This window comes from Biomphalaria glabrata, chromosome 15 (assembly GCF_947242115.1).
Source record: "Biomphalaria glabrata chromosome 15, xgBioGlab47.1, whole genome shotgun sequence".
Lineage (NCBI taxonomy): Eukaryota > Metazoa > Mollusca > Gastropoda > Planorbidae > Biomphalaria > Biomphalaria glabrata.
Genome location: NC_074725.1, coordinates 29,025,290 through 29,039,156, shown reverse-complemented (window position 1 = coordinate 29,039,156; position 13,867 = coordinate 29,025,290). Strand labels below are relative to the sequence as shown.

Below are 13,867 nucleotides of genomic sequence, written 5' to 3'. Positions count from 1 at the left end.
AATTGAAGTCATTGGTTAATATGCATGACTGAATGCATGACGCGTAGGACGTAAGCATCTTCTTTTTTGAAGTAACGTCTGAATTATATAAGATAAGATAAGAAGACACTGTTTGGTGCCCTTTATTTCACGGGTGATGACGTTTCCTTTCGCTAGTCAAATGGTTCAAAAGTCTAAATCCAGAATCGTCCTAAATTGGCTAACTATCAAGAGGAGCTGGCTACTTGCAGGAAGATCGACACCCTCCTCAACCATCGTGGTTCGATGATGACCACTTTATCATCCAGGGGGCTGAGGGCTTTGCACTGGGGTTTTGTGCCTCCTCATGTGGCTGGTGAGACCTATGTGAGCCCGGAATGTTCGGCTGCACACTGGGCAGGTTATTCCAGCTGGAGCTGCATATACTGAGCGCCTAAAAGCATCACGGGAAATGTCCTCCAGTAGTCACAGATGTACCCTCCCTCCACTGGCCCACACGAGAAATTGGACCTTCAAGCGTTATAAGCATGAATGTTGCGCCATATAAAAGCAATTGAAAAAAAACCTGGATCTGAACGGCCTTCAACTTGATTCGAGAGTGGGAAGTGTGAGAAATAACGCGTACAAGATTTGTGACAGACAGACAGACAGACAGACAGAGTGAGTTGAACAGAGTTGAACTAAGCTTTGGAAATATTCCTAATCGCACACATTTATTATTGTTAGTCATGTAAATTACAAGATTGAAATTTCAATTGGTTTCAAATAAAAGATTCGATTCATTCAATATAAGCTTTGTTTTCAGAAAAAAAATAATTCTTGTATTTCTATTTGTTATATTTCAAAATCAAAATATAATACTAATAAGAAAATAATAAAAGACTAATATAATTGTAAGAGAAGACACATTACATTCTGGGTTTTTTCCTTTTTTGCTCAATCGGTTCACATTTTAATTTGTTCACTAAATTGATGTAATTTTAAAATGTTAATTGATTAGTGGTGCTTAATTATTATTTTTAAAAAATAGAAAATGGAGAATGAAATTGCAGTATTGAGATATATGGTCGTAATTGTGGAGTTCTTTCCCTCATATATAAGCCCAATTGTTTTTTACAAAGTATTTTTTAAAAACTATTTTGCTTGTTTGATTGATTGTTTTTGATTAGCTCAGCTTTCATGCATATAGCTTTCTTGGTGTGTTACGGACATTCTCCTTGAGTTTTCAAGTAATTTTAAAAAATAGGTGTTAAGATTCCACCCAGACAGACTGTCACGAGTCTTCTTCTTGTCGGTGTAGGTGCCGAAGGTGCTAATTCGTTGATGGTGCTGAGGAGTGCTAAAGATGTAGACTCTTTCTAGAGATGTCAGATGTTACAAGAAGTTACTGTGGCATGCTTTGTTTTGTTTTGTTTTTACATGTTTCGGATGTTCCTTCAGAGTTGAAGATAGTTACTTCCTAGTCCAAACCTCCCGCAGGACGACGGGGGATGGGAGCGGGCAGGGCTTGAACCCGGGACCATCGATAAATCTGAACGACAGTCCAGCGCGCAAACCGCACGACCAGGCAGCCATCCGGGGATTCTCTGGATGTATATCTCTAGATCTAAATATTATCTTATAGATTGAATAAGTGAAGATCCTTTTAAATCAAATACAGAACTTTAATTCCAAAACTAAATTAATACACGTCACAGACAGACAGACAGTGAGTCAAGATAAAGCTTTGTAAAAAAAATATGTTTCAAAACTACATTTTGTACTATTAAATTTACAATATCGAATATTTCAATCTCCAGAGCTGGTTCCTTTCCGGTTTATGAGAGTTATGTTGATAAAATAAAGGACAAGGAATGTGGACTTCTGTTTGGTCATGATACAGCCCCTTTGATTGTAGCCTCGCAACCAGAAATTTTGTTTTTAAACTGTTGATGGGTGAATGAGATTATTTGCTTTGTCGATAAGCTAGTATCTATTTATAGATGACATAACCCAGGTGTTAACTACAACATGTCATCTAGTCACAGAAACGTGAACGGCTATTCGCAATCGGTATGGTACGAAACGTCATATTGGGGCGAAAATAAGTGGTTTATCTTCTTATCTTATGAAATACAGACGTTACTTCAAAAAGGGAGATGATTACGTCCTACGTAGAGGTAGTTACTTTCAGAATCGTGATTTGATTAGAGTAACACCATTAGTAGAATCACAAAGCTTAGAGACACTTCAGGACAGAAGAATAAAAAGTAACCATAACTTACTAACAGAAAACAAAGCCTAATAAAATACTTATAAAGACCCAAAGATAGTGTCATATTTCTTATCCCATACGCTAGGACAAATTTCTATAAGTGCTCCGTCTTCCATAGTGCTATTAAATCATAGAATGGGTTGCCTGTGCCAGATCGGAAAACCAACGACTTGGCAGAATTTAAGTCATTGTTTAACATACATGACTAGATTGACCTAGGAACATGCGTAGGACGTAATCATCTTCTTTTTTGAAGTAACGTCTGTATTTTACAACATAAGAACTCCGCCCTTAAAACTAAATCTACCAAAAATGAACAAGTTATTTCCCTAATAAAGACCCAAAGATCGAGGCACATTTCTTATTCCATATGCTAGGAAAAATTTGTCTAAGTCCTCCTTATTCCCGAGTGTCATTAGAGAATAATGGGTTGCCTGAATCAGCCAGAACTTAGCAGAGTTAATGTCACTGATTAACATGCATGACTAGATTGACACATGAAATGCGTTGGACTTAATTATGTTTTTTTTTCTGAAGTAACGTCTGTAAAATATAAGATAAGATGAATGGTGACACTAAGGACGTCTTCAAATCTTGGAGGTTCTCAGATTCCCTGGAATTTGAAATCGCATGCTTTTACCACTAGAGCGCAAAACTCACACCTTTAGTAGAAAATTATTAATTAAACCTGTGATTATATGTTATATCAGTCCTAAGCATATTTTTACGTAAAGTCAGTCGGGACGGAGGCGTAAATAAGTTACGATCACAGAAAACTGCAAGTCATAAAAACGACTACGGAAGGAAGTGACTGCAGCAGGCATGTGTACAATGACCAAGGAAACAGGACACGTGTCAGATCAGCAGACAGCCGCTGAAGCGGAAGTGTGTCAAGGTTCACAGACGCCAAGCTCTGTGTCAGATTTTGGAATGCAAGACAAGAGTCGGTGGGCCCAGTCCAGACCAATCGTTACAGAAGGCCTCCACACTGACCCGCATCATCACAACCTGTGGGCTATTTAGACCAGTAGCTGGTTGCCACGTTGTACTGACCTGTGACTTGGCAACGAGCTATCGGTCTAAACTGCCCACAGGTTGTGACGTTGCAGTGTCAGTGTTCAGGCCTTCTGTAATGATTGGTCTCGGCCTAATCCGTTGAAAAAAGAGCCACGGGGCGACTGTCTTACTCGGACTCGTTGACTATATATACAGTACCACGTCACTCTAACGGGCTTGTCTGAATATAATACTGAAGGCCGTATTATTGTTACGAATCATAGTACCCTACAACTGGTACCCTTATTTTGAAGCCAGAATGATAGGATCTATAAGATAAGATTTTCATTATATAGATGCAGTGAAAGGCTTTCAAAATATTGAGCAACAAGTCATCCTTTATGACAACTGGTCTGGTTTCGTATGTTTAATGTCCTTACCACTAACAGATGGCTCTAAACATAGGCAAAAAGTACCTAATTGTATCTCTATTAAAAAAGAAAACTTTTAAAGAAATCGGGTAAACCCGTTTTCACAGTATTATACATTATAGATAAATATGTCGGCTGAACGGATAAATCCATTTTTACACTCTACTTTAACTTTCGTGGCAACATTAAAAGAAACAAATGTGAAAGGAACATTATCCAAGTTTTAAAAAAATCTAAATTCAAACCAGGAGATCAGTAATACCAAAACTAAGGCCGCAGGCCGCGGGTCATATACTGTTATGTTATGGATTTGACTTTAAAGCTTCCATCAGACTTGGGGATTGTAACGCAGAACGTCAGGAGATAGCGGCTTCAAACCCGGGACGATCACAACGACGAGACGAGGGATAATGAACTGAAGTAGGTAAAGAGAGCAACTGTGTGCTCTTGACATCAATTGGTACGACTGTGCGTACTTGCGTGAGTGCGTGACCTGTCCTTAACATTTGGTTGATATGAATCCGACATAATGTGTGTCATGCGCATAGAAAAAACATCTTTGTGTGGCCAATCAGATAGTGTATATATTTTTTTTTACACAGCAGACGACAAGGCAACCATCTTGTTTATTATGACAAGTGATGAAAAATAGGAGCCGGGGGGGGGGGGGGGGGGGATAAAGGGAAGTAAGTTGTGTATGTAATTAATCTTGTCTTCTGCTCATAACCACGTTTTGTATGGCAGTGTGTACTTAAGTGAATATAACTAGTTGATATGAAACCCTCTTAATGTGTGCCTAGCGTGCTATAACTATTATTTTAGTTATAGAGATTTGTTAGATCCTACCGAAATACAGTTGTTTCAGGGAACATCCAATTGTGGCAACCGCACTTATGAACTCTTTACATTCAATCGTCCAAACATTTAACAAGCAAAAGATTAAAAAAATTTTTGTATAAAAATTATATCAATTGTATCAATTAGTTTGGATCAGTCATGAAATTAAATTTTTAAATAGCCTAGTACGACAATCTATAAAGGAGACTAATTCAACTTATACCACCACTTCAGTCAAGTACTATTTCTTTTCTTTATTTGAGTAACAAACAAGTAATTTATTACCAATAGTTAATTAACTAATTGGTTATGCATATTCTGTCCATCTCTACGGAAATCGTTAGAGCCGTTTTCAAGATCCGCGTCCACCCAGTGTCCAATTTCCAGTTTCCATATTGAACCCTTGAAGAGTTTGCAAGCTAATAGGAAGATTCGTAATAAAAAGCAGAAAGCTTTGTGTGAGTATGTTAAAAAATAGAGGTAGTACTTGGTAAGGAAGAAGCGGAAATTAAAGACAGAAAGTATGAATGCTGGGTAATTAAAGACAGGAAGTATGAATGCTGGGGGTAATTAAAGACAGGAAGTATGAATGCTGGTTAATTAAAGACAGGAAGTATGAATGATGGGTAATTAAAGACAAGACGCTGGGATTGTAATGGCTGACGGAATATACTTTTAAAATCCATTAGCATCAGCTTTTATGTTGTGTTTCTCTGCAACACAACACATCAGTCACACAACAGAACCATCACACAACACATCAGTCACACAAAAGAACCATCACACAACACATCAGTCACACAACAGAACCATCACACAACACATCAGTCACACATAAATATAGAATGCAATAAATAAAATGGATTCCAATTTAACCGGAATGAAACAATTACAACATAAAATACTATTTTGAAAAAAACAACAAAGCTTAGGCCAATATAAAGTCAAATTGAATCAATTAGTTTCGATCTGTCTATGTAATTATATGTTTTTAACGACCTAAACAAAATTAATTTGTGCGATTAGAAACATCTTTACGAATTATTTTTTTTGTTTAGCTCTTAGCTTTCTCAATGCGCTATGATCCTATCACTTGTCTGGACCAGTTCTGAAAGAGGGAGGGAAGAAGGGTGTTTCTTGGTGAATGTCTACATTATCGTTTTTTAAATGCAAAAAAGTTCACTCAAGGGGACTAATTCTAGTTATACCACCACATATGTTAAGTACGATTTCTTTCCCTTGTTCGAGATACCAAACAAAATAATTAATTACCGGTACCAATAGTTAATGAACTAATTGGTTATTATTTTTTTAATTGATTTTTGTGTCGTCAGGTAAAAGAAATAATTGTGCACAATTTCAGCTTGATCCGAGATTGGGTGTGGGAGAAATGACGTGCCCAAACTTTGGACTTGACAGACAGACAGAGTGAGTTGATAAAAACCTTTTTGAAAAATATCATCCATAATTGATTTCTAGATCTATGAAATGAACGGCCAGATCACAAGTTCTTCAGGGCTCGCTAATACCTTCCTTCAGGGAACAGTACCAGGAAGAAGAAGAGGAAGACAGAGAAAGCGATGGGAGGACAACATCAAGGAATGGACAGTGAATGAAATTCTATCAAAAGGCAAAGAACGGAGAGGAATGGAGAAAGACGGTTGGCAGTTCTGTTGTGGTGCCCCAACGGTCCAACAGACTAAGGGGATAGGTCAAGGTGAAATAAACGACCTTGTTGGTAACGAACGTTGTTGTTTTTTGGGTTGTTTTTTTTAGAAATGAAGGTCATTACCATACACTTATTATTCCAAATCTCTTGCAGGAGAAGTCAGCGGGCAGGGGACGAACTAGGAACCAGAGTGACGGTATTCCGAAAGCCTATTTGCATGGCCAAGAGCCCGATAATAGCATTATCAGTTTAACACCCACCCCCCAGGCCAGTGAAGTTTTGTGTATAGACTAACGTGTTGGGGACAGCTAGTGTGTATGTAATTGTGTGTGCGTGTGTATGTAATTGTGTGTGCGTGTGTATGTAATTGTGTGTGCGTGTGTATGTGATTGTGTGTGCGTGTGTGTGTGCGTGTGTGTGTGCGTTTATGTTATAAATAAAGAGCCGTAGTGGACGTCAAAAAACAAATTGCTGGGGGGGAAGGGGGAGAACTGCACACAGTACTGGCAACATTTTAATGAATAGAAACCTGATTCTATTCACAAGACTTGTACACACGTGACGTTCAATGAGAGACAGAAGGAAATAAAAAAAGGGGGGGGGAGTGAGACTGGGTGTAAGGTAAATATAGCGATATATGTCTTGTATTACGTTTGGGTATGTTGGAGACTTACACACACCCCAAACTCCTTCTGTTTCTTTATCTCTGTCTCTCTCATTGGCTTAGCTAGGGGTAAGGGGGGTCCAAATTTGGAAGCCCCCTCCCCGGGTACCCTTTTTTGAGGGGGGCCCTCAAATAAGTGTGGGAATCTTCTGTTTACATTAAATATGAAGCCACTGCCATGTAATCTTGCTATTCGTGTTATGTAAGGTAGTGACGCTGCTGCATGTATTCTACACATTAGACTTGTATACGTATTAAAAGTACATAATCTCATGTCATGATGTCGAATGCCAAAATACAGGGGCCCCTAAAGAGGCCAAGCCCCCCTTCACCTCCAAATTCCTAGCTACGCCACTGCTCTCTCTCTTTTTTTTTCTTTCTCTTTCTCTCTCTCTTTCTTCTCTCTATCTCTCTCTTCTTTTTCTCTCTCTTTCTATCTATTTCTTTTCTCTCTTTTCTTTATCTTTCTTTTTCTCTCTTTTTCTTTCTCTTTCTTTTTTCTCTCTCTTTCTTTCTCTCTCGTTTTCTTATTCTCTATCCCCTTATCTCTCTATTTTCTCTTTCTCTCTATCTTTTTTCTCTCGTTCTCTTTCACGTTTCAGTTTTTCTCTCTCTCTTTCTCTATTTTTTTTTCTCAGACAAACATTTTTTGGTTGAACTATCCCTACCCAACTTTCTTAGCAACTCTTTCAAAACTGGGTCATGTCAATCTCTGAAATGTAATTCAATAGCAAGGTCACTTCCCCTTCCCTTTATTTGTTCAGTACCACCGTTATACCAGACACTAGGCTACATACTAGACTGACTGCACTGGCGGATCGTGTGTGGGGGGGGGGGGGGAAAGGATCGCCCCTATCGAATTTTAGTAAAGAAATCACACAATTTGTATACGAATTTATTAGTTATGTTAATAATATAAACTAATTATTTATATTTCAACCTATTTTTGATTATTTCGCCCCCCCCTCTCTAGTATGTTGGCCGATTTTGGTGGCATCGCCCCGATCCCCGCTGGGGGAGCTTACAGCACTCCCCCAGACCCCTTAGCTGTTAAGAGAAAGGCCTCAACATGGCTGTTTTTTGTGTGTGTGTGTGTTTTTTTTTTCGAATGATTTTTTTTCGGCGGCGATCCTCAAAGCCGTAATCTAAATATGTGTGGTACCTTATCTTTTCAAGGAACAAATCGGTTGTATTTGCAATGTAGTTAGGGCCTATAAATTCATATTAGAATATTTTTCAAGTAAAACATTATTCAAAAGGTCCTTTTTGAATAAGATGAATAATGAGCTTTAGATGCCAGGAGAATGCGTTTCTGCTGTGAAGAATGCAAAAAAAAAAAGGCTTTTGAGGTCGTGGCTTCAAACCGATCCCCACTGGGGGAACTTACAGCGTTCCCCCAGGCCCCCTAGCTGTCAAGAGAAAGGCCCTAACATGGCTTTTTTTTTCTGCGAAGGTTGAGAAACACTTTTTTTTTTTTACAATTCTAATACATATATATATGCTGTACGCGCGTTTATGCTTATGGTTAGGGTTTACTGGGCGTTAGGGTTTAGAAAAAATAATCGCCCCCCCTCCAAAGTTGTGGATCCGCTAGTGAGAGTGAGGCAATATAAAGGTTTATTATTATTATTATCTGTGCGAATAAAAAGAATGTATTTAACTGAATATGATTGCACTAATATGAACTCAATTCGGTCAACAGTTGACAAAGACGTCACACGTAAACACAATGACCTATCACCTTTCTTCTGACCTAAAAGAATGATTTAGAACTGGGACCCTAAAGGTCCATAAAAAAAAGACTAGCAATGGAAGACTAACGACTGACATACAGCATGATCTGTGTTTATTACAAAGCTTATATCAGCTCTATCTGTCTGTTTAAAACTTGCTGGCCTACACGTTATTTCTCCCACACCCAATTCTCGGATCAAGTTGAAACTTAACACACTTATTTATCGTACCTAGCAAAACATAAATCAGTTAAAACATTAACCAATCAGTCAATGAATTATTGGTAATTAATTATTTTGTTTGATACTGAATAAGGGAAACAACTTATACATTATTGAGAGATAATAGTTATAAGTGCGACATTTTCCCCCTAATGTAATTCGTTTAATAAGTTTCGGATTTGCCTTCAGAAGTGAGAATTATTACGTCTTGGACCGAACCTCGGACAGGACAGCAGGGGTAGAAGTGGACAGGACAGCAGGGGTAGAAGTGGACAGGAAAGCAGGGGTAGAAGTGGACAGGACAGCAGGGGTAGAAGTGGACAGGACAGCATGGGTAGAAATGGACAGGACAGCAGGGGTAGAAATGGACAGGACAGCAGGTGTAGAAGTGGACAGGACAGAAGGGGTAGAAGTGGACAGGACAGCAGGGGTAGAAGTGGACAGGACAGCAGGGGTAGAAGTGGACAGGACAGCATGGGTAGAAGTGGACAGGACAGCATGGGTAGAAGTGGACAGGACAGCAGTGGTAGAAGTGGACAGGACAGCAGGTGTAGAAGTGGACAGGACAGCAGGGGTAGAAGTGGACAGGGCAGCAGAGGTAGAGGTGGACAGGACAGCAGGGGTAGAAGTGGACACGACAGCATGGGTAGAAGTGGACAGGACAGCAGGTGTAGAAGTGGACAGGACAGCAGGGGTAGAAGTGGACAGGACAGCAGGGGTAGAAGTGGACAGGGCAGCAGAGGTAGAGGTGGACAGGACAGCAGGGGTAGAAGTGGACAGGGTTCGAATTCAAGGCAGCCCCAAACGCATACCACTTGACCAGGCACCCACCTTTGCGTCTTTCTGAAATTCCACTTTCCTTTTCAAATGAAACGCATGTCGCTTAGCACGGCAATTATAATTTTAAAAAAAGGGGGAAATAACCTATTACTATAATAATGGGTAATTCCCATTTTCTCTCGTCTGCTCAGACAATAAGCCATTGTTGTTTCATGTTTAAAAGATGTAAATATGCAAATCGCATTGTACCAAAATAAATAATATTCTTTAAGAATAATATAAACAACATCAAAGATATATAATGCTATGGCATCACACTTGTAATTAATAAATTGCGAAAGGGGGCTGTCTATCACGTTAACTGCGCGGCCCCAGTAGAAGGATAGCGATAACATCAGCTGATTATTACGACGCCATTTTGGTTAACAAAAAACAGTCAACAAGGGACATTACTCCCACATACCAAATAGCATAACATATGATATAACACACATCCTAACATATTAAATTTAATTCTATTGATCTCAGTAAACACACTGAACAGACACAATATCTAACTAGAAGAGAATATCTTACAGTGAGCTGGTCTCCGACATGAATGACTACTTAGCGTGTAAGATTGGAAGCCTAGCTGTGTAGGAACGGGATCAATGCCTAACACGGGGAATGTGTCACAATATAGGAAGTAAAACTAACTTGTGGGATATGCTAAGAAAGGGGTGAGAGTGGGAATTCTTAGTGTGCGATAACCCAAATGGGTAATTTTCTTTTGTTTAGGCTTTAGCCTAGGCGGCGAAGGCGTATTCGTGGAGTGGGGTAAAGCACGAAGCAAATTTAAATTTGTCTATAGATCTAGAGTTAGGATTCTAGGTCTAGACCATAGACATAAATAAATATAGACTGGCCGATAAAAGAGTTTTATGACACGAAAATTTGTGACTTGCAATTTTGTATACTTTATTATACAGCAGTGTACGTTGATTTGTTAAATCTCTAAGACTGAAGATCATGCAACTTTTCAGAATTCGGAAATCCGACAACAAAAGATATACATGTTTTCAAGTTACATGAAGTTATTTCCTCTTTCCAGTCTATATTTATGTATGTCTATGGTCTAGACCTACATCAGTTTTGAAAGGACTAAGACGCTATTGAAAGGACTAACGCGTTCGGGAATTTTCGAATGTAAGGCTTTATCGATTCAAGAGTTTAATAATGTTCAGATCACAGACCTATATATATATATATATATATATATATATATATATTTTTTTATGTAGGGAACTCTTTTTCAAGCTGTAAGGGAAGTCGCCCCGAATCTAGGAAAATAAATCTTTTGTCTTAGAAAAGTAATGATCTTTAGTTTTCAAAGTTTAGAAATAATGTAACACCGTTTTGCGGATTTTTAAATAATTGGCTATTAATCATATTAATGACAGAACTAAATATTCACTCAAACCTATTACATAAAGCAATTTCCTGTTAGTTTCCATTGAGATAATGTTTCGAAAAGCTTTAATTGAAATAATACAAGTCTGTAGATTTTAATTATCTTATGTACATTTAAATAGATTGGTTACAGTGGTTTAGCTAGGGTGGGGAAAGAATTCTAAAATCCCCCGGGCACCCACTTGAGGGGGGCCCCAAATGAGTGTTTTTTACATTAAATTTGAAATATCACGCAAAATGCAGGGGCCCACAAATGATGGAAAATTCCTAGCTACGCCCCTGATTGATTACCTAGATCTTTCTAGATTATGTATCTAAAAATTGAAAAATAATAATTACGAGAAAGGAGTGCTCTTATTTTCAATGTTCAATCACTAGATCTAGATCTAAACATTAAATTATAAGTTACATAGGTTAGGGTTTTAAAAAATTACTTCTTATATCTACTTAAAAAAAACAACGCCTTGTTTCAACATTTTTAAACATTTTCACGACATCTTTGTGTATCGTTAGAGATTTCGATGTCCAGTCTATGTATGATATATGTCTAAATGCAAAACATTCAAATCATTAGAATATTATAAGGTGTAGTAGATCGATACATTCGCTTAACTAGGCGAGAAGGGGGGAAAAGGGGGGGGGGGTAACAAAATGTCCCATTTCTTTTTTAATCTAACATTCATTAATACTTAAGAGAAAAACACATCGCTTTACAAGTTGCATAAAGAAGGTATTGTCTTTTATAGCGGCCCCTAGAAAGGGGGAAAAGACGCTATTAGTTTTGTGTGGAATGTCTGTCCGTCCGTCCGTCTGTCCCGTTTAGATCTCGTAAACTAGAAAAGATAGTGAAAATCCGACAATATTTTAGACCATTCAAAGTTCTGATGCAATGGCTACTTTTTTCTTTTATAAAAGCGAAAAATCTAATTTTTTAAATCAATTATGCAAGCAGTTTTTTTCATAAAAATACAAAATTTTTACAACTATTCACTATTAATAGTAACAAACACCGGCGTTCGCAAGGACATCACTACCCATAATGCGGTCTTGCCATCGTATGTCCATGATGGAGCGCAAGCATCTTTGGTGAAAGCGCTCAAGTAGTCTTATTTGCTTTCTGTATAATACCCATGTCTCAGATAAGGAACTTATAGTGAATGTCCTAAACGCCAACTTAATAAAAGTTACAAACGGAACAGATTGAAAACGTCTGATTCTAATGGGTGCCTAACGTTAGTTGGGTAAAAGTAAAGGCGGTTGGTCATTGTGATGGTTGCATGGCACCCTTGTTAACCGTAGGCCACAGAAATAGATGACCTTTACATCATCTGCTCTATAGATCGTAAGGTCTAATAGGGAAACTTTTTTTTTATTATATACACAGGTTTCTAATAAAAGGGCTTTATTTTTTTATTTAATGAATTTTTGTTGAAAATTAAAATGACCAACCGGCCGAATAAGGTTTGACATCGCTGTTTTATCTAATTAATAATTGAATTAAACATTATTACATGGACCTAATTTTGCTATTACCTAATTTCATAACATCGAACCGAACCCGAACTTTAGACCGAACCGAACCTTAACAATACTTGTCATCGAACCGAACCCGAATTTAAACCTGACCGAACCGAACCGGAACTTTAAAAGTTGGGTTCGATTCCCATCTCTACTTAAAACTATATCTACCAATAATGTACACATTATTTCTCTAATTCGATATCAAACAACATTATTAAATTACCAATAGTTAATTGACTAATTGACTATTTATTAATCGATTCATGTTTTTGTTATGTACAATAAATAAATTGTTTAAAGTATCAACTTGATCGGAGAATGCGTGAGGGAGAAATAGCATTTACAATCATTTAAGGGGACTAAACCCAACAATTTAGCCATATATGTAAATACTGAAGTGTTAGTTTCCCTTGTTGCTATTGACAAAATAATGAATTATGTGTAATTAATTGTATATTTTTTTTTAAATTATTCATATCTTGTCAGTTTCAGCTTGACTCGAGAAAATTGGCGTGGGAGAAATAATGTGTACACACTTTTTATAGACAGACTAACTATAATAAAAATTGATATAAGCTGTAACCCAGTACAAACATGTATACGTCCAAGAATTGCATACCATGTAAGCCATTGTAATAAATTTTAAGAATAGTTCAACCTCACATGCATAATTAATTTTTTTAAAATTAACAAATAATATTAATAAACAATAAAGTTATAAGATATCAGCAAACACGTGTTTCTTTATAGATATATGTAATTATTTATTTATATTTATAGTTAAATTGCGAAAGGAAGGGACAAGCTGATAATTATGCGAATGAAATGTTAGAAAAGTTCGTGGCGGAAGAAGCATGCACTTTAGTCAAGGGTAAAACCAACTTTTTTGTTTAACAAGGGCCTATTCAATCGAGGCCATTCCGTCTATTGACGTTTGGTCTCGGTTCAGTTCCCACAGAAGACGTGAACAGCTTCATGGCAGAAATTGGACAATTCTGACTTAAGAAAGTTGGACAGACCCTAGAATCGCAATGGCGAAGACGTCTTCGTCAAGAACCGTTTTGAATAAGTCAAGAGAAACACTGCACTCATCTTCGGGAATCGAAGACATTGGCATTAGTGTGACAGTGACTGTGTCATTTAGATAGTTTTATGGATCGAGGTTCGACACCCGACTCGGGCAGAGTTGCGTTTACTGAGCGCCTAAAGGCAGCACGGAAAACCAACTCCTAGATACCCCCACTGGTCCACAAATGAGATTGGACCAAAAGCGCTCTGAGCACGCTATAAGCATGAAAGTAGCGCTATAGAAAAGCTATAATAATAATGGAT

The 13,867-nt window shown here is 37.8% G+C and overlaps 1 protein-coding gene across 3 annotated transcripts in view; it reads right to left on the bottom strand.

Annotated features, from left to right (window-relative positions):
- LOC106050766 (annexin A7-like) overlaps nucleotides 1–13,867 on the bottom strand; it is a 36,519-nt gene that overhangs the window by 8,299 nt on the left and 14,353 nt on the right. The window contains exon 1 of one of the 3 annotated variants that reach the window (XM_056012537.1): nucleotides 10,142–10,291. The exons of the other annotated variants lie outside the window; for them this stretch is intronic. Within the exon in view, the coding sequence (XP_055868512.1) occupies nucleotides 10,142–10,161 (20 nt within the window). The 5' untranslated portion in view covers nucleotides 10,162–10,291. Of the gene's footprint in view, nucleotides 1–10,141; nucleotides 10,292–13,867 lie in introns of those variants that run through there. 3 annotated transcript variants of the gene reach the window in all.